Source organism: Centruroides vittatus, unplaced genomic scaffold (genome assembly GCF_030686945.1).
Source record: "Centruroides vittatus isolate TY-2023 unplaced genomic scaffold, ASM3068694v2 contig_1158, whole genome shotgun sequence".
Classification (NCBI taxonomy): domain Eukaryota; kingdom Metazoa; phylum Arthropoda; class Arachnida; order Scorpiones; family Buthidae; genus Centruroides; species Centruroides vittatus.
Genome location: NW_027120744.1, coordinates 614640 through 636650, shown reverse-complemented (window position 1 = coordinate 636650; position 22011 = coordinate 614640). Strand labels below are relative to the sequence as shown.

Genomic DNA, 22011 nt, shown 5'->3' with positions numbered 1-22011 from the left:
TTATTACATTATAGTCAACCTTACCCATTTTCACAGAATGCAAGAATTGGGTCCTCCCTGTTTCCAGACTAATTACAGAATTTTTAGATAGGTCTAAAAATATGTTTGATTTCCTGCAAAAACGAAAAATACTGCATCTGCATCTTGCACGTTGCTTTCTCTTAACACTTCCATTGTTATGTAACACTTCCATCAACAATGGAAGTGTTAAGACTTAATCCTGTCTCTCTCCCCCGTGGGGAGAAATTTCAAAAAATCCCTTCTTAGTGTGCGTTCTCGTGACGTACCCTAACTGTGTACCAAATTTCAACTTTCAACCCCTTACCGTTTGGGCTCTGCGCTGATTATTATCATCATCAACTCCTCTCGATTATATATATAATTTACACACACATACAGTACAAGAGAAAGATGAGAAAAAGAAAAAAAAAAATTATATATATATATATAACACCCTTCCACGAAGTTTACATTCTGGCAGAAAGAGCCACAGGAACATTCTCAGTGCTTTGTGGTAGGTGTGTCAGCAATTAAAAAAATTCATGGATTTTGGAGGTTTTTAAAGTTTAGATAAAATATGATAATATAGATTGAGAATTCTTTTAGTAATAGTAGACAAAAAGTTTTTATTTTTTCAGAAAATTTCAGATGATGTATTTTGTTATCTCATTGTGTAATACCATATGTAATAGTGAGTTTATGCATTGATATTTGACTATTGGCTATTCATAAGATTGTAATTTAAAAATGGCACCATTTTTCAGGCATTGGCTCACCAAGAAACATAAAACAATCTGTAGAAAACATCTGAAATACAGCATTAATTATCTTGTAGACTGGAATTTGAGTTTCTATCAGATGTGAGAAGGGTCATTTCTGGTTTTCCTCATTTAAATTGGTATGCCACTCATTGTACCAATAATCATATTTTCTTAAATAGTTTTTAAAAACACAATGTAAGAAAATATACAATAAATTAGTATGTAGAACATAATGTATAATTATGTTAGTAAAACTGTTTTAATTATATTTAATATGACAAATAAAATAAAAGATAAATCCTTTAGACTTGGGCCAAATTCAAAGCTGCTAATAAAGGGGATCTAGTACTCTGGAAAAAATAAGGTCAATTGATTACACTGCTTGTCAGTTAGTTAGCATATTGTTTCTCAAATAGATAAAAGCTTTCAATATGAGCAAGTTTGTAGTAATTGTAAATTGACCCATTAGAACCAAGAGCCAAGCCCTTATGTAAATAGAAGCATACAAGGTACAATACTGAACTGTAATACATTTTATGTAATGTCATCAAAAGTACTTGTGAAGTAAATAATTTCTTTTCTTAAAAACTTAAAAAATAAAACATATATCAAACATGTAATTTTGAATATCAAAAGTTTTTTTGAAATGTAATTTACAGTTTGTATGTTTGAGTGAATCTATGTTATTTTATAGATCTTATAATTATACAAATTAAAATCTGAAAATCTATGATTCAGAGTATTTTAGTTTTGCCCTCTCTTCATAAGATTTTCACATATAGAATTTTTCTTTCTTTCTCAAGTTTTGTTCAACTTTACTTATTATTAAAGAAATTGCAAGAAGTGCATGAAAAACTTACATCAAATATTTAAATATGTTATATTACATCTATTTATCATATTAAATATATGTATACTTTCAGTCTCCATATAAATAATAGTTTCATTAACACTACTAATTAAATTTTTATTTTACCTGTCCAGTATACTCTGTATCAGGCTTATTTATAAGATGCATAAGAAAGAACCTGTAATATTTAAATAATAAAAATTTGAATAATTGAAAGATTAACAATAAGGAAAAACTATTTTAAATTCTACTTACATATAATTTGCCAAATTATGTTCCTTTTGGACATGAGTGTCAAATCCATGTGGAACTTTATCAAAATAATCTTTTCCAATCCCACAAATGAAACAATTTGACTAAATAAAAAAAATAAATTCATTTAGATATTGGTTAGATTTAAATTAATATAATTTTGCAGTAAAAAATTTTATATATAATACCACTGATCCTCAAATCCAAATTTTCATAAAATTTGGAATAATTTTTGCATAACTATACTCGAAAATTTTAATGTTATTTTTAATGAAAATTAAAATTTTATGCTTTATGAAATGAATGTTTATCTGAAAAAAATTAATATGTGTAATAACACTCAGTTGTTATATCAACATATTTCTACAGATTTAAAAGTTTTGAATGACAGCTGAAGAATTGCAACAAGTGTTTATAAAAATAGAAAAGAAAGTAAATTAAAAAAATTAAGACAAAACAACATACATAACAATAATAGCTTAAGACAACTGTCCCCAATTTAGTAACTTGGAGAACATTTCTGATATTAACCAATTCCTTGCATTGTTTGTATTTTTCACATTTGTTTATTTCATTTCCATATTCAGTGACTTAATTGTTATTACAGAAGGACTGCTTTTTAAAATTGTTTACTCACTCATTTTGTAGTTAAAAGAAACAATTACACTAGTGTCCAAAACTAAAGCAACAAACATGAAACCTGTGTAAAATCAACACCATGAAATGTGAGTAGCTGAAACATGTGTCATAGGATGGCACTTTGCTGATTTACGTATCATGCAAGTGGCATGCAAATGACACACAATAGCAGTATATCTGTGCAATAAAATGTAATGTGCTGTATATACAGCAAAATTATTTTACAAACAATTTTCTGCTAGGACTACTAACAGTGAGAAAGTGTTCCTGATACATCAGTAGCATATCAATCATGCCTCAGAGAATGCACTTGAATGATTGATTCATTGTGTGGATGTGATTGAATGGACAGCCATTTATTTGTACACGTGTGTTGCTTTAATTTTGGATTCAAGTTTAGATCAGTTTATTTTCTGACAATAGCTGAATAAAATTTTCTGATACAAACATTGCATAATACTAAAAAAAATTACATTAACCAATAGTATATTTGACATAAGAATTTCAGGATGAAATTGATTTAAGCCAAACATCTACTTTTTCAAACTCACGAATTAGTGATGATTTCTATGTTTCAATTACATCAATATTTCATTACAGAAGTATACTACAGCTAAACTTTGTTAATATGACAAACAATTTTTTGGTTACCACGACTAATGTTAAAAGCGTTGTAATTCATATTATAATTTTTTTATGCCAATGATGACAAAAATTAGAAAAAACAAGTTTTAGTATAACCAAAATGTATATGCAGTTTTTTAACTTTTATTAGTTAAACTAAAAGTTTAACTGATAGTTAAACTTTTATTGACTTTGAGCCTGTCCATAAATGGAGAAAGAAACTATTCACACAGCCTGCTTTAATGTTTTCACAATTGTGGTATCAATGACTAAACATGATATAGTGAAAATTGTGGTATCAATTTCATTACCATTTCTGCTTTTTCTAGATTACTGTCATCCATTTCATTCAAAATTTCTATTTCTTTTTTTCAAAACAAACCTTTCTGAACTTATTTTACCCCTTGTACAAAATGAATGATAAGCACTATGATGGGTGTATCTACAATAGATGTTGTAACCAGCATTGTAAAATAATTTTTAAGAAAAATTGCAAACTCTTAAAATATAAAAAAAATCTCCTGAAAAATAGCTTGATGTTAAAAAGAGTAAGTAAAAAATCCAGCAATGAGTTCAGCAATCCAGCAAAGTTGCTTAACTTTTCCAGCAACATTTTGTGGTGCTATCTGTTATGATATATTAGTTAAAATAAATATAAAAATTTTAAGCTTTTTGCCATTTTATAATAATAATAGTTTTGAGGGTTTGAATTGGTTTTATAAAAAATTGTAAATGCTAATAACAAGTAAAATCATCATTAAATCTGATACTACTGGAGATAAACATAACCGCTTTTATCTCCCCATCCCCTTATCCTTAAATACCAAAATTTAATAGAATCAATCACAAACTTCTCTGCAAAATTTCTGAAATTTTTGACAAAATGCACAGAAGTGATTAAGCTTCAAACAGGGTGAACAAAATCATGTCCCACACATACAGAAAAAACCCCCAAAGTTTTTTTTGCATTTCTTGATGTTTCAAGGGGTCCTGAGCCCAAATGCAAAAAATTTTGGGGGTGGGTCATTTTTTGACCAATCACCTCATTTTCCCCATGTTATATATACAGCCAGGAAAGTAAAAACAAAGAGTTTCCAACAGGTATATCTTTATGCCAAAATAATAATAAGTAACTTATTTTGCAATTCTCTCAATCTGGCTATCCTATCACAATTACAAAATTAACCAGTTTCCAATTATATCTTTTCTGTGGGTGAAGAGGTTCATGCTTTAAAAGAACAGTTACCTCCAGTCAATCTCAAATTGGAAAACATTTCATGGTAACATAAATTACTTTTATGAAGATTCAACTGTATAAATAACTTTTATAATGGTAATCATACAGCCTACATTTTGTTATGTTGTTCTTTAATAATAATAATTATTTTTTTTTCTTGGAAGAAAGAAATTTAATTTACATCATGAAATAAAATATTGAAATTAAAACAATTTTTCACATGATGAAAGATTCCATTATGCTGAAACAAAGCTTGTGTACTGCTTTATTTAATATAGCAATAATGTTAAAGTAAGACTGACATTTACCATCTCCAACCCATATTACATGGATTATAAGCTGCAGTTGTAATAGCTATTTATATGTTCTATTCATCTTTTTTGATTGATGTCTACTTGAGTTTAAAAACATCCATTCAATTTATTGACATTTTGTCACTAACTTTTTATTTTTTAGCTCTTATTTTCTGTGTGAAATTATTATTTAAAGATGAATATAGTAAACTAACATTCAAAAAATTTTTGTAATTGTTTTCATTATAAATTAAATAAAAAAATAGATGACTTCTTTGTCCTGCCTATATTACAGTCCATTCTAAGATTTTTCAAACTAATTTTAAAAACAATTAGGGTGCTCTATGACCAGTGTTGCTTGTAAGGAAAGTGTGCCAACCAGATATGCTTGTCTGTAAATATATGATATTATGGATAGTGTTGGCAATATTAAGAACAAAGACAAGCAGGGTAAAGTAAGGGGAGGAAATAGTGAGATGGAGGCTGAAGTTTTAAACGTGAAAACGTGTACGTTGGACGTTCAGCGCTGCTTTCCTGTAAGCCTAGAAGTTTGACAATGGCGTTTGGAATGTCAAGCATGATTCCACTGACTTTCCAAACGCCATTGTAAAACTTCTAGGCTTATAGGAAAGCGGCGCTGAATGTCTGATGTACACGTTTTCACATTTAAAACTTTGGTCTCAACCTCGCTAATAGTAACCAGCCTAGTCCCAACACTCTCAACATATTTATATTGTAGTATGCAAATTTGCCCACCGAGTGCAAGACAAAATACTGATTAACAAAATACTTTATAAATACAATAGAGCATCGATTATCTGACACAATTGGGGACTGGAGCTGGTCAGATAACTGAAAAGTATGAAAAAAAAACATTATTAGTATAGTATATTAGTATATCCCATGTAATTAGTATATTAATATATCGCTATTAACATTGATGAAAATTCAACGCAAAGTAGGTTAAGCTTAACAAAATTTTTTTTAAAATAATAATCATCGCTATTGTATCGTTAAAAAATATTTTTTTATTTTGCACAAAATAAATACAAAAATAAAGAAAAAAATAGAAAATTAAGCCTGGTTTAAATACTGGCCTCCCTTTCATGGTCGAGCCAGTGTTGCCAGCTAAAACACGCAAAAATAATATTAAAGTAGCCAAGACATAGCCAAATATTGTAGCACCACATCACTAGTGGACATTTGAATTTGCTGACTAGAACACAATCAGTTAACTGATGTAACGGTTGATCGGAGGTCAGATAATTGATGCTCTTCTGTATGTATCCTGTTGATATTTAGTAAGAGGAAATTAATATTACTTTTAGTTCTTCATAATAATTTTCCTTTTTTTTAAAAATGGCAATAACTTACTTGAAATTTACATCAAATATACATTGTTTTTGATTAAAAGCATGTTTTCATTAATGATAAAAATAAAGTGTTCAAAAAATTATAATAAAAAAATCCTAAAGTATGTTTACATGAGTTCCAAATTTAATGAAAAACTGGCCTTTGATATAGTAAATTAATGAGTCCTATATTCAATATATATTGAATTTTTCAGTCTAATTTCAGTTGTTTGGAAGTTGTTTTAGTATAAAACTAAACAAATTGAATTTTATTTTTAAAATTCAATTTGTATTTAAAAAAATACTTATATTATTAATAGTTTTATACAACAAAGTAATAAATCATAAATGATATGATTATACAAAATATATGTTATTGTTATTATTTAAAATAATTTAATTATTTACGTTTTTTATAGAATCATGTATTATTCAAATATATCTTACCTCCATATCTTCCACTACACTCTGTAACTGATCTCTCAATTCACCAAATGCGTCAATAATTAAACCTATAAATATTCAATAAAGACTAATTACTTAAATTCAATTTGTTTCCCAAGGATATTAAAGGTACACATAAATCCTTATAAATTGGAATTTATATTATTAAATATATAAAAATTTAGAGCATGGATAATATTGATTTATAGGATTTAATAATAATGAATTCTTGCATTACATACATTTAATATAAAATTCATATATTTGTCTATAGTTGTAAATTTAAATTATTTACATTGGTGCATTTATTGAATAATATAAAGCTGTTAAAATATAAAAACTATAACTTCAAAAACTTCTTTATTTGGAATGAAATAAATCACCATAATAGATAATATATCAAATAATATAGACAATTTGGGCAGTTTTAAGCTCATGATAAGATTCATGTATATTGTACAAAATGGTTTATGTGTATTGTTATCTATAAATATTTTCAAAATATTCCTTAATTAATATATTTATAAAATGGTTATAATGTATAAACGTTGATATAAAATAAAATATCAAATTAAGAGTTTGTTTTAGTTTAAAAATTAAATTTTTAAACTGAAACTAATTCTGAAACTTATTTTTTAACTCATACATCAGTAACTAAAAGATAATTTCATATTTTTTCCTTGTTTATTTATAAATGATATTACAATAGATCTGATTTGCTATAAAATTATCAATTAAATGAATTACATTCCTTATATTTAATTATTATGTACAAAAAAATTATACGATTTTTTGAAATTCTCATAAAAATTTTTGTGTTTTTGACTTTTATCTGAAAATTAAGCAAATACTGGAATTCTTAAAATTGTTTCTTTAAAGACTTAAAAATGAAAATCATGTAACATTTCTTTCCTTCTGAAATCCTGATTAAGCACGACACTATAAATCAGTGGCGTGCTGTCTATGGAAGCTGTGGAAGTGCTGCTTCCCTTGTATTTTCTAAAATATAAATACATATTGATTTGTGTGATTATTTTCATATTTTAATGTACAGTACTTTCAATTAATTAAAATTAATATTTTATTATTACTGCATTATGTATCTTATTATTACAAATTTCTATACATGTGAAAAACAATGATAAGATGGCTATTGTTTATTTGAATATAAATTCATACATGCGTATTCCCAATGGAAGTGCTGTTTTGTTGAGTGCGGGACAGCTTCCATGCAGTGCCGTAACTAGGGCGGTGCCCAGGCACAGGGCATAGACCCTGGGGGGTGCAGAAATGACCTGGACCAAGTTTTGGGTCATAGTTTTGGGGCATAGTTACAGATGCTCGCATTGGGCGCATAAAAGGCTAGTTATGGCACTGCTTTCATGGTGAAAATATCTGAATTGTGTAAAGCAGTGGTATGCAAACTATTTTCGTTTCCAACCCCCCATTTTGTGTATAATTTTGTGGCCACCCCTGGATAGACAGTAGATTTTTTTTAATCGTCAACGTAGTTAAGTGCAAATCCCAGAAAGAATTTCACTTTGTTTCTGCCTTTTCGTAAAAAAATATAGTTCTGTTTTTATAAATAATATAATTTCATTTCACTATTTTACTGGTACCTGATACTTGTTGAAGAAAAGTCTATATTTTTATTGTCAAATAAATTTCTTTGAATTTGGCGACCCCGAAAAATTTTCTCGCTACCCTCTGGGGGTCGTGACCCACGGTTTGTGCACCACTGGTATAAAGCAGCCAGATTACAGGCATTGGTGCATGCGCTTTACAAAGCACCAACCTCTAGCAGTTTAGCTGGTGGATGCTACACCCAGAAACATTATATAAAGCTTAGTTCACCCTAAGCGCAATTCATTGGTGAAAGCAAAAAACAGAGTGAATAACTTGTCAAATGTGACTTGTCATTTGACGGGTTATTCACTCTGTTTATTGCTTTTGCCAGCAAATCGTGCTCAGTGTGAACTAAACTTAATGTTTCCAATGATTCTATCCATTAGCTACTGTAGGAAGCTATTTGACTAAGTGCATTGTTTTAAGATTTAAAAAGTAAAAGTGATTTTATGTTATTTTATGTTTGTTTCTTTACAAAGCTATATTTAATTATAATTATATAGACAGATTTTTGGACATAAAATCTTTAGAATTTTTATCACTTTTACATATTAATAATTTTAAATATTATGAAAAACAATTTTCCCAAGTGAGTTTTAATTCTTTAAATTAAGTAATTTTATGGAGAATTTTTTGATTTATCTAAAGTATGTAGCGAATTGCAATATTTATATTCGTGTCCAGACTGTATTGGCAAGTCACTCTTAGACATAAAACATATTATAATTAATGACGATCTGAACAAAGATGCACTAAAAGAATTACATAATTTAATATCATTAATTTTTATGGTACCATCTACCAGTGTATCTGTTGAGTTCAGTTTTTCAATCATGAAGCCAATTCATACATTGGCCAGGAACACTCAGTCAGGAGAAAGATTGTCATCACTAGTGTTGCTTTCGATAGAAAAAGAGCTTTTAATTACTTCAATGGAATTGACGACCAGTGATTTTTATAATAAAGTAATTAACGACTGGGCGGGAAAAAATTGCCGAATAGAGTTAGTTTGTAAAATGTAATAAAAACAAGTTCTTATACCTTTGTCATTTCCAGTATTTGTTTAAAATTTTTACGGACACACCTATCATTAAATTTCACGGCATGCCACTACTATACATATTACAGTTCAGTTGGTTAAAAAATTAAATATATATTTGGTTATTACTGATGTAATTTTTATACCAGACTATACATGATTTACAATATATAATATTGCAAATTATATGTAATATGCAAATTTTACAGTACCTTGAATGATGGCTAACAAGATGACAATGATAAAGAAGAAAAATGTGATGTCAAAAATAATTCTGTATAATTCATAGTCATCTCCATCAGGTGGCTCAATTTCATCACCTAAGAATTAAATTTAAAAAATTTTTTAATTAAATAAAAAAGTTTATTGAAAATTTATCTATTAATAAAAGTTATTTACCTATACCACCACCTGCTCTTACACCTTTATATAAATGGAAGACAAAACACTAGGGAAAAAATATTCAGTATTTAAATTTTTAATTCAGTGTTATCAAATAATAATGATATCTGATAATGATAAATAATTTCAGAATGCTATCATATGATATTCCAAAGACATTATTTGAATAATGTTATCAGAATATCAAATATTGAGATTTTAATTCTACAGGGTGATTCACTCAGGACTAAACACTATGTGGAATATCTCCATATAAAATGAAAAGATGACCATGAAACATGAATGGAATGATTCTTTATTTCATGCTGAAGCAGTTGACCAAGATACGTTTTTACATTACATATTACTCAAATGTGACTGGGCAATAATGAAGTATTGAACAAAGTAAATGTTCATCCTGAGTAAATCATGCTGTATAATACAAACAATTTACCTGCAAATGAACTGCTAGAATTCATCATTGAATCTTAATTCCAATCATATGTGTTTGTGACTAAGTTTGTTTGATTTTGTACTGTTTTACTGACAAGTGATCATATGACTGTAATTAATCTAAGTATTCATAGTTTATGTATTCAAATTTTACTTCATAAACAACCAGCTAATAGATATTAGAATAAAAGTTTCTTATCATATACCACAATGATGTCTTTTCTTTCTTGTCATCAGCACCAACCTTAACAAGAAAATGGGGTCTCATCTCACACAATACTACTATAGCTTTGAGTTATGGACCCAGAACTATGGTAGAGCTGTGCATTATAAGAAAAATTGCATGAAATGAATTAAGTTTAAATAGCAATAAGGAGCAACAATAAATTTGTAATATGGGTGAATCCATCAACTTAAGGAATATTTGTAAGTTTGATAGAACAAATTTTCAAACACAGAAAAACAATTCTCATAGTTAACAATATCCTAGACTTTGTAGATGGCATAGATGGATGATCACTGAACAAAGAACAACAAAAGAATTGGTAGAGAAAAGATGCAAAAGCTATGTTTGTTTTTGTCATTATCTATGGAGTCTTTACAACTGATTCCAATTGTAGGACTCCCATGACAACCTGCCAATCATTAGCCAAAATGTGGTCAAAACTTCTTAATTCATGAGCAGCAAAGTGAGTCAAATAAGCATTTACTTAAAATCAAATTCCATGATTATAAGATGTTGATGAATGATGTGATCACTCAGTACATTGCTAATGTAGAGAACATGGCATGGCAGTTCAGAGATGTAGGAGAAACCATCTCAGACATGATGATAATGATAAAAATACTCAGCAGTCTACCATCAAAATTTAATGTTCTTTGTACTGCATGGGATAACATTGACCCAGATAGGCAAACTTTGCAAAATCTAACCAAATGATTTATTAAACAGGAAAGCAGAATGATGGAAAGGCAGACAGGACCAATTCATTAGCAACCATCAATGTTAATAAAGACTAAAATATGGCACTTATCAGGAAGGAATTTGATAAGAGAAAAGATATCAAGTGCTACTACTGTCATAAGAAAAGACACATTTTCAAAATTGTCAAAAGAAAAAATGTGGTTCAAATGGTCAACTTAGAGGGGTTTCACTATATGTTAAAATAAGTAATAAGTAATATGTATTAATTTTACATATTCATTATAAACATATTTTCAAAAATACTATTAAGTACTGATAATTAACAAGTGTCTGTATCAGAATGTACACTGTTTAAAAGTAAAATTCATATTCACATGTCCTTATATGTTTTTACTGACATAAATTTATTAATAACTAGGTATTATTTTGAATTAAATACAACTAGCAGAAAAAAAAAAATAAACTGATTCAAATTAAGAGTTCAGATTAGTGAGTGTGTATTGTATATCAATTAATAAAAAGTTTTAAGCTGCTATCTTTTACCATTAATTTTTCATGTACTATAAATAATGATAAAAAAAAAATCAAATAATCAGCTGTGCAGTTATGTGAATGTCAGAAATATGTTGATTGTTATTTTAATTCACAATTTATTATTTTGTTTATTTTTTTAAAAAGAATTTTAAAAATTTCTGATGTCAAAATAAAATACAAAATTGCTCTAATCTAGCAATAGTATCATAAGAGTTTTTCCCATTTTGTTATTAATTTCCAGACAATGGTTAATTCTGAACATTAATTTTACTTTTGGTTTTTTCAATGTAAATCATAATAAAATGTCCTTTAGTACTACAGTCAACTCCCAATTTAGCATGGTAATGGTGAGTTCATGGACCATGGTATTGTGAAGGGAGAGAAATGCATGACAATGAGACAATGCAAATAACAGTCAAATTTTATTGATCAACATGAGGAAACAGATGTCAGTCTGCCCATTACAGAGAACAAAAGTGTATATGTACTGAGTCCCTGCTCTTGCTCAAATTCCCAAGACAATTAATTAATATACAGTTCAGCTTAAAACTAAGACAATCCACAATTCAACTTAAACCTAATACTATTACTATTTACAACTAGTAAGAGAAAAGAAAGGGTAAAGGATGGTTGGAAAGTATACCAGTAGCTTAGATCGGGAATCCTGATAATGGAATAATATGGACTATAGTCACTTTGTAGACAGTGAATATCCAATCCATTCACATCTGGGGTAATAACGACCATTTACCATTAAATATGTTCCGAGGAAGGTCCTCGAGCTTGTACGGAAGGGCTCACTCACTTAGTTCAAGTCACCATCAGACAAAGTTACAGACAAAGTTACACAAAGTTACAGACAAAAACAACTTTATTGATTAATATATTTATAATATAATAATTTCAAAAATCTCAATGACAAATGTTTTTCATTAAAATGTACAGTAATTTATAAATAATTTATAATTTTTAGTTAGTTGTACTCAGCTTGTTACATTTTATACATTTATTAGGGGTTTTACTGTTAAAGAGGGGGGAGGAAATCTAATGTCACAAGACTTTTCGTATTGTAATTAAAAATAAAAAATAAATCATAAATTTACCGTTAACATATTATGACATTTTTGATCCACTTGTTCTTCTTCTTCTTGGACATAAAATTTCCGGAAAAAATTAAATGCAATTACTGTGTATATGTAAACAATAATTGTTAACAGCATAACTGTTAAAACCAACTGTAATAATAAAAAAATATTTTGAATTAAAATTATTATATTTTTAGTAATAAAAATTTTAAATGTAATAAAATCAATAAAAAATATAAAATATGTATGTTTTTTTACTTATATTCTATGTTGTAAAAAATATAAATACTCGACAATTGAATAAGCATCATATCAATTTTTAAGACTAAGGTTTCTCCAACGAGATCCCAACTGTTTTTTAACCTGGGAATTCTTCTCATCCCAGGAAATCCTGCAAATTTCTTAAAAATTCACTTTTTTTCTTATTTTGTGTTAAAGTTGAGGAAATTTTGCAAATAGAAAGTATAATTAACCCATAAACTGTCAGAATACATTTGTATTTATTACTTTTAAGCATGCTTATTAGTTGGTATAAATTAGTATGTAAAATGTCTGCAAGGACTTATTTTATTAACAGGACTTATTATACTGGTGACCTGGTTCAGCAAAATTTAAGGAAAAACTAATCAGAAAACAACAGTCTTTATTTTTCACCTGTTTGTGAGCCTAAACCCGATTGGTCTTGGTCTAATAAATGCGCTCATCCCTGAAGGTCAGAGCTCTGATGCATGTATTAGCTCTAGAATTACCACAGTTATCCAAGTAGGAAAGTACACTCTAAGGAACTGTAACTGATTTAACTGCTTGTCTCAAAGATTAAGGCATGCATATCTAAGTACATACCTAAATAAGGTGAAACCACGAATGGCTCATTAAATCAGCTATGGTTCTTTAGACTGTACTTTCCTACTTAGATAACTGTGGTAATTCTAGAGCTAATACATACATCAGAGCTCCGACCTTCAGGGACGAGCGCATTTATTAAACCAAGACCAATTGGGCTTAGGCCTACAAACAGGTGAAAAATAAAGACTGTTGTTTTCTGATTAGTTTTTGCTTAAATTTTGCTGAACCAGGTCACCAGTATAATAAAAGTCCTGTTAATAAAATAAGTCCTTGTAGACATTTTACATACTAATCTATACAATAAGGACAGAGGCATATGAATTAATGCTTATTAGTTTTTTAAATTTTTGCTTTTTATGGCATGTCACAGATTGTCAATAATCAATACGTAGTCTATTTGTGACAGGACTCTGAAAATTCTTTACTTGTCAGAACCTGTAATGTCTGGAATAACTGTGCTTATGCTATCTTAATTTTTAACCATGCCCAGTAGCTTCAATATTATGCCAGGTTGTGCAAATTGGGCAAGGATACAAACAAATTTAAAACATGCAAATATGCAGTTTTTCTTCATAAACTTGATTATTAAAGCCAAAAAAACTGCCAAATTATCTGGTATAAGCTTGATGCCACTATTAAAGCAGCTGAGGTAGACAAATCAAGAATACTAGATGGCAAAAGAAATACTGCAATGCATCTGGAAAATGAACTAGAAATCTTCCAGGCTACAGGTGAAAAACACATAACATCTGTCTTCTCTTAAATGTATTAAAGATGATTCCACCCAAATCAATTTAATCGAAAAGGGCATTCTCAATAGCAGGACTTTTCTTTAGTAAAATAAGAATCAAATTGAGTGATTGGAGTAGTGACCATATTTGCTTTTTAAAATCTTATAAAAATTTACAATAATATTATGTTTTATTTAATAACAAAAATTACCTTCTAACTTAGAAGTTTGATCTAAGTTCATTTTTTCTTTAAATTTTCAACTCAATTCAAAGGCTTTTTTTTTTTTTTGTTGTTGTTGTTGTAAGCAGTTTCTTACAAACTGCTTACAACTGCTTAATAAATTTTTCTATTTGTGAAAATTTCTATGTAATTCAAAAGTAATTTTTTATACATATTTTACACACAGCATTATTATTATTATGTTGGGTTAAGTGAGATATACTCGGTTAACACCGGTGGCTGTGTACTATGCCGGACCAAAGTCAAGGCATAGTAACCAAAACAGAAATTAAAGAAGTGTATCAGTGTGTGTGTCTTATTATTATTATTATTATTATTATTTTGGAGGTTGCAGGTTGTATTAAGTTACTTAAAAATGAAAAATAATTATATCATTCAATTTTAAGATATATTTTATATCTTATAGATAATTAATTATATCCTGGATTCTGGGAAGTTCACTTTTTTCCCAGAATCCTGGGAAAAGCAAAAGACTGGGAAATGAGAAACCCTAGTCAAGACCTACCTAACATTATAATAACCTATAACATTTTCAAAGGTTATATTTAAAGCATGCAGGATTGAATTGTGTGCAAAAATCCTTCTGATTTCAATGGTATGGATTACAGGATACTACATATAATCTTCAATAATTTTTTCATATCAAAAGTTCTCTAAAATAAGTTTACTTTGTGACATGATGAAATAGCTTTATGTTTATATATCAGGTAGGTATAAAAGACACAAGGTACCAACAGATACATTCACTTCTACTTGTGAATGGAATAGATCATATTTTACACATCTGACAGTCCAACAAACAATTCAAAACCTATTTTAATCAAACACTGGCTTAAAGTTTAGCTTAAGATGTTTTAACTTAGATAATAATGATTAATAGTATATGACTCTGACATTTCAATCAAAAAGACAAGTCTTCTTGGTTGATATGTCAGAGTCATATACTATTAATCAGATATCAATAGCGAAGAAAACAAGTTTGTTCCAGTGTCAGATCTAAAGAGTCTTATAAAGGTGTAATTCGATCATAATCAGATCAAGTCAGACTTTTTTGAATGCTTAAGATCAAAATTTCTACAAGAGGAAATCCCTAATAATTATATACAGTGGAGTCCTGTGGGGACACATTCCACATTATAGGAAATTACCTTATTTGAGACATGCATTATCAGACAATTTTATGCAAGTTTAAACCTAGGCCTAGAAGTTGAAGAAAATATATACCTCTGGATGACAAAATTAGAATTTTGTATGAGTACTCGTTGCAATTTTTTCATTGTGTTATATGGGAGTTTACTGTATATAATTAATTTTAAAAAATTTTTCTGTTTTATACTCTTATCAAATTTTGGCAAGTCTGATTTTTATTCATAAAATAACTTTATTAAAACTTTAAATACTATTTGTTTATTTCTAAATAATTAATAAAATCTATATAATAACAAATAATAGTTAAAACAATCTAAAATTATATTAATTATTATTATATTGGTTTAAAAAATATTTTCTTGAATAATTGAAAGTTTTATAATAAAAATTTTTACAATAAAAATTCTTATTTCAATACTTTATAAATTTTGAACAAATTCTAAAATGATAAAAATAAATGATACTTTACCTGTTTTCCATTATGAGTTACAGACTGCAAAATCGTCCGTAAAGTTTTGAATCCTACTGCTACATCTAATAAATGTGCAGCAAAGAAAAAATGATTGAAATTTCCCATCACAGAGAATGTAAAATACCAAAGATTATACAGGAAAGACTGAAAAAAATTAAAATTTATGTATAATTATTAATCTATAAAAAACAAAAATACATTTTGTTTTCTATAAAATAAAATAATGTTCATATTTCTGTTAGAATTAATAGTTATAAGCATAGATAGTCAAGTAAATTAATATTATATAGGTTTTTTTGGAGAAACTAAGAATTTTTATTATTTGTCAATTTATCATCTAGATCTTTTCTCTCAAATTTACAGCTTTATAATTATAATTACTAGGAAGAATAGAACAAAGCTAAAATAACTGAACAGGTCATGAATTTTTAGGGATTAAATGTTTTGGGAGTAAACATCTCATCATCAGATATTACAAGCTTTAAACAAAAATATTGAAAATGCATTCAAAAATCTTTGAATATTTGGAAGTTTCAAACAACTCATTTTAATATTTGAAAATGTAATGGAACATAAAACAAAATAACAAAAAACATAAATCAGAAACAAATAAAATCAAATAAGAAATAATAAACATCAGACAGAACTGGAATACACCATTATGTAAATTTGTGCTACCTCTTATGAGGAGTGAAGCTCATTAAATAGGTTGAGTAATAGTTCTAGTGTAGCTTCACAGAGCTTATCTGTGGATTGAGATCTGAATTTTCTCTTTCTTTGTTTAGGAGGGGATCCACAGTGGTTGAACTAGTAAGTTCTTTGGCAGTCCATATAAGTAGATGTCTAGCAATAGCAGGGGCAAATTCTCTGAGCTTGCTTAGCATGAGCCACATGCTTAAGAGAAAGTTTTGACTGAATATATTTTTTATATGAGAACAAATATGCCAATAATAATTTATTCTAATGTGTAAACTCTTTTATCATTTGTGTTTGCTTTTACGTTGATAGCTAGCAGCTAGCCATTTTGCCATGCTTATGGGAACTCGATCGCTTGCTCTTGTGGAAGTTTACCGCAGCAAACAAGTGCGTGCGCATGATGTCATTCAAAGCATTTAACATGGCCAGATTGTATCGAAACTGCTTGCTTGCGGTACCCAGTCAGCATACATGTATTGTGTACAGGGGCAGATCTACATAGAGATTAATAGGGCTTAAGCCCTGGGCCTCCAGTGTTAAGGGCCCACAAAATTTGAATTATTATCATAAATTTTTAATACTTTTTCATTATAATATATTTCATATATTTCATGTGTAGATATAATGGACTTTATAATAGTCCATACTTTTTTATTCACACTAAATAACATTTCTGCCTATTGTTTAGTGCCTATTATTATTATTATTATTATTATTATAATTTTCAGCATGCCCAAAAATTTTGGTCAGGATTTGCCCCTGAGCAATAGCTATCATAATCATAGTGTCTTGCTAAACAGGCATAGTGTTCCTATTGCAAATTAACTTTTTGGTAAGGGCCATAGTTGTTAGTCTTCCTAATATTCTCTTTGGGTTCAGTGAGTCTACTCATGCACATATAGTAGGTATTGCCAACGTAAAAACTGAGCTCTTCCTTGTTCAGTATAACTGAGGTTTTATACTATACATACCTGCTGATAGTTTCTTTGGAATCACATCTTTTTTTTCATTTCTGACTAGGTCATAGATGGTTAATTGGCAGACTAGTAATTTTAACTTTTTAAAGTAGTGTGTTTCTGTAATTATCTGGTGGAATTCATGCCTGTTATAGTGAGGTTCTTAACTGCTTTTGTCTCTTCTGGCTTGTGTTTGGTTTTCTTATAAATGTCTTTAACAGGTTAAGGATCCAGGAAAGACAACCAAAAGAGGCAAAATCCAAACAAGTCAGAAAAGCAATGTTATAAAAAATGATTGCCAAAGTTTCAGAACACAAAAAAATATGGCAGATGGCAATAAGAAGATTAAAATACAGAAGTTAATGAACAATAATTAGTAAAAAAAGTATTAACATAACCATTGTTGATGTCTTCTCACAGCCCTTTCTATCATTATATTGTTTTAGAAGGCCAAGAATAGCCAAGTACGATAAGGCATTAATGCACTTATTTTTTATCGTTTATTTTTCAAAAAGGTCATCTTCAATAAGAGTGTTTGAAAGCCAAGATGATGTTTGATAATACTTGAACAACAGTATCAGAACTATGGCCTTTATGCCAGTTGATACTTTTGAAGAAAATCTTCAAAAGTATCAACATAAAAAAAGTAAAAATAAAAACATTAAGCCATATTTAACCATATTAATCAATCATCATAGATTGTTACATGATATTGAAATGGAATTTCTTGAAGAGAACTTATGCTTATCATACTCATGGATTTTCCATCCGAGTATGACCAATTAGTTGGAACATTTGAACAAAATAAAGATAGTCTGGATGCAAAAGAAGTAAAAAGAAAACTACTGCTTAAAGAAAAGTGGGTGGAGCCCTATAAACAAATTTCAAGAAAATAACAGAAGTAGAGAAATGAAAGCATTAAAGACTACTTCACAGAAGCAAATTGCAGCAAGACAATAGTAAAAATTGGAATAAAAAGAATAAGTGTCACTGTTACAGAAAACTTAGTCACTATAATCAAGAGTGTCTATATAAAATGAAAGGAAAGACAAAAAAGTGGTTGAGGAAATTAAACAGAATGGTAACCCAATGCCATATTTCAAAGTTACAACAAATCCAAATAAAACTGTACATTAAGCTTTGTATTCAAAAGTGCACAAAAGTGTGAGAATCCAGGGGCTGTTTTTATATAAATTTTTAACAAGAAGAGAAGATTTAGAAACGTTTTCCTTTTACCATTTGTTTCCCACAGAGTTAGAAATGAGAGAATAGCAAATATTGACTTAACTGTCAACAAATCTTTTCCTTCCTCACGTCAACCCACAAAATTATCGCAATTATGTGAGAAAGTTGACATTTAACTTAGTCTAAGAAGGAAATCTAAAACAATTGAAAGAAATACATAACCTTTGTTTAGTTTTCATCAGCCAGCTATGACACCTTTGACATGTCATCGCTACCAAACAAACAGTCACTTGATTGGATTCCCACACTTATTGGGGATATAATGATAGTACACCCAACATTCGGGGTGGACATACTCTGAAGACGACTGTATAGAATTGTCCCACCATATAATTCCCAAAGGATTACATTTATAATTTTTGTGCAAAGTGCAAAGTTCCTCCTGGTTCCCCATGAATAATTTAGTGCCAATATAATGGTCTCTACTCCAAAAAGAGGTATGATAATACAGATGTAAACTCTCTCTCTCTCTCGATCATTTAGCTTTCAAGTTAGAGTCAGTAGATATCGGCTCATGTAGATATACTTGTACCACCCTAATAACTGTAAACACATATAGTTTAGGTCATCAACCTCTAAATTATTTATTTATTTTATTTATTTAGAGTAAAGTTTAAGAGAGCTGTCTGTCTTGCTGACAGACTTAGCCCTAAAGAAATGAAAGGAGTGAAGAATAAAAGTCGGAGAGTACTGACATCTCAAGAAGAGACTGGCAGACATTTGGAATAGCATCTGGATCAATACAACAGAATTGATATTGTGTAAATAATGTAAATACTATCAACCTCTAAATTAGGAATGCATATCTATAATTGTATCTTACGCTTGTATATGGTATCTTATGCTTTATTTTTCTATTAAACTTATTATTTAGTTAATTGTCAACCTGTCTTTATTTGGAAAATGGTCCCCTATTGACTTACTCATTGCTCTCCCCATTCGAAATTAGAAATGCCCTCCTATTTGCCAATAAATTCTGCAGAATTTATTGGCAAATAATTTGGCTTCTCACAAAAACAAAAATACATCACAACACCTATATGGGCATGAAGACTGTGGGATGAATGAATACATCACTATACAGAGAAAAGTTAAAAGTAACTTTTTCTATTCTCCAAAAATAAATTATTAAAATATTTTACTTTTAATATTTGAAAATACTAGTCAAAAATACTCATTTAGAATTATCATTTGAATGCAATATAGCTTCCAAGTTATAAATGTTATTAAAAAACTTTATTTGACATTCTGTTTTAGTGTGTTTTAGATTCAATGTAATATATTATAACTAGTGATCTCTAGTATTTTCTCTGTCACCAATTCCACTACATTATTTTAATGATTTTATTAGACCAATTTTCATAATAATAAATATTTAAGAGATCAACTTAGCTCAATCTCATTAATCTATTACAGCTACATCATAACTACTTGGATAAAAATTTCAGAAAAAGTTATGCAGTATTTTTTCAAGAAATATTGCATATCCAATGCTTCAAACAATACAGGATGATTGCATGTGGAAAGATGTGAGCATCAAATCCACTGTTGATTCACAACAGCTTAACATGGAAAGTGACAAGATTTCTGATTTTGATACCATGGAAGTGATATATGACTTATTTTACTGTGCAATAAATACTGAACAAACTTGTCAAAAGAACTGATTCTGTTGAGATGTCTATTTTTTAAAAAAATAAAAAAAATTCATTGGTAAACATACAGAAATTAAGGTGCATCTTAAATTGAATTGTATCTAATATTACTTTGAGTAAATACAGTAATAGGATTTCATTGAAAAAAACATTTTAAAATATCACAAATTGTATATACAAGTACTGTAATTAGACTTATCATTTTTTGGTTTTTCGTATGTATTTGATTTATTTATAATTAACTAAAATTATATAAATGTGAAAATTATATATTTATAAAAACTTAAAAACTCACATTGTCTGTAAATGTGACTCCAGCTTTCCATATTTGATATTTCCAGTCCATGCTAGTAATTCTAAAAATATCAAATAAAACTTAATGTATTATTACTAATTTTACATTTTTTAATAAAAATCAATAAATAATCCTAATACAATGAATTCTTGTTTTATGACTGATTTAGGATATTTTTAATCAATCTATATTAAATGCTTTGTAACAAAATAAGCTCACTATATTTGCGGAGCATTTGAAGGAGGCAGACAGAAAAAGATAGAGGTCCAAGCCATCACCTAGTGGGATGGAAAGAAGACAGAAATCGTCTGTAGTAACAAGAACGAACTATAGTGTCAACACAGTAATTGAGAATTAAGTGAGTGATTTTGGAATTATAAAATTTGAAACAAAGATTAGTGGACATTGAATTGAGGGTAGTCCCTCCACCTGAAAGATCAAAGACTTACAAAAACCCTGGGTACCATCCATACTTTTTTCTCACCTTCTTAAAATCTATTTTATATCTTTCTTCTTCCTTGTTATAGTATATAAGTTAGTTATAAGGATTGGAAAAGTCAAACTGTAGTAATTATTGTCACGAATCGTGATCCCTTTGTTTCTTAACACTCCCATTCATTGTAAGCTCATATATATGTGCTTATATTATAGTTGAGATCCAAGTAAGAATCCTGTGCAATGTAAACCACCATGCAAATTGTATAAAAAATTCTGTTTATTATCTGTGTACTTGCTCCCATTGTCCTTTGTACAATCGCATGTGTCTACCACATAGTTTTCTACGTTGTTTCTGTGCTTGCCATAGAATGACTGATTCTATAAGTAATTGTTATTTGTATCTCATGTAGTTTCTATGACAGCCTTTTGTTAATATTGTGTGGCTGTCTGCCATTTTGTTGTATATAATTATACTGTATATAGAATAAAAACTCCTTTCTTCTTTCCTATAATTCTTTCTCCTGCTTTTAACCCTTTCCAGTCATGTGACAGGAACTGTAATATTTGTGGGTCCTGATTGGCTGATTTACAAAAGTGACATTAGACACAAGGTGAGGAGAAAGGACACTTTTGGGTTTGCCATGAGAGAGAGAGAGAGAGAGAGAGAGAGAGAGAGAGGGGTCAAACGAGAGTGACCGGGACCGAGACCATGTATAAGGCAGAAGGCAAAAGAGAGAAAGGGCCAAGATAGACAAAGTAGAAACAGAGACAATAAAATAATTGGGATAACAT

General features: G+C 28.9%; 1 protein-coding gene across 1 annotated transcript in view; it reads right to left on the bottom strand.

Moving 5' to 3' along the window:
- RyR (Ryanodine receptor) overlaps positions 1–22011 on the bottom strand; it is a 417183-nt gene that overhangs the window by 5373 nt on the left and 389799 nt on the right. Inside the window, 8 exon segments of the mRNA XM_067275817.1 lie at positions 1738–1789; positions 1867–1967; positions 6456–6520; positions 9330–9437; positions 9517–9565; positions 12514–12645; positions 15932–16078; positions 20782–20842. Coding sequence (XP_067131918.1) covers positions 1738–1789; positions 1867–1967; positions 6456–6520; positions 9330–9437; positions 9517–9565; positions 12514–12645; positions 15932–16078; positions 20782–20842 — 715 coding nt within the window.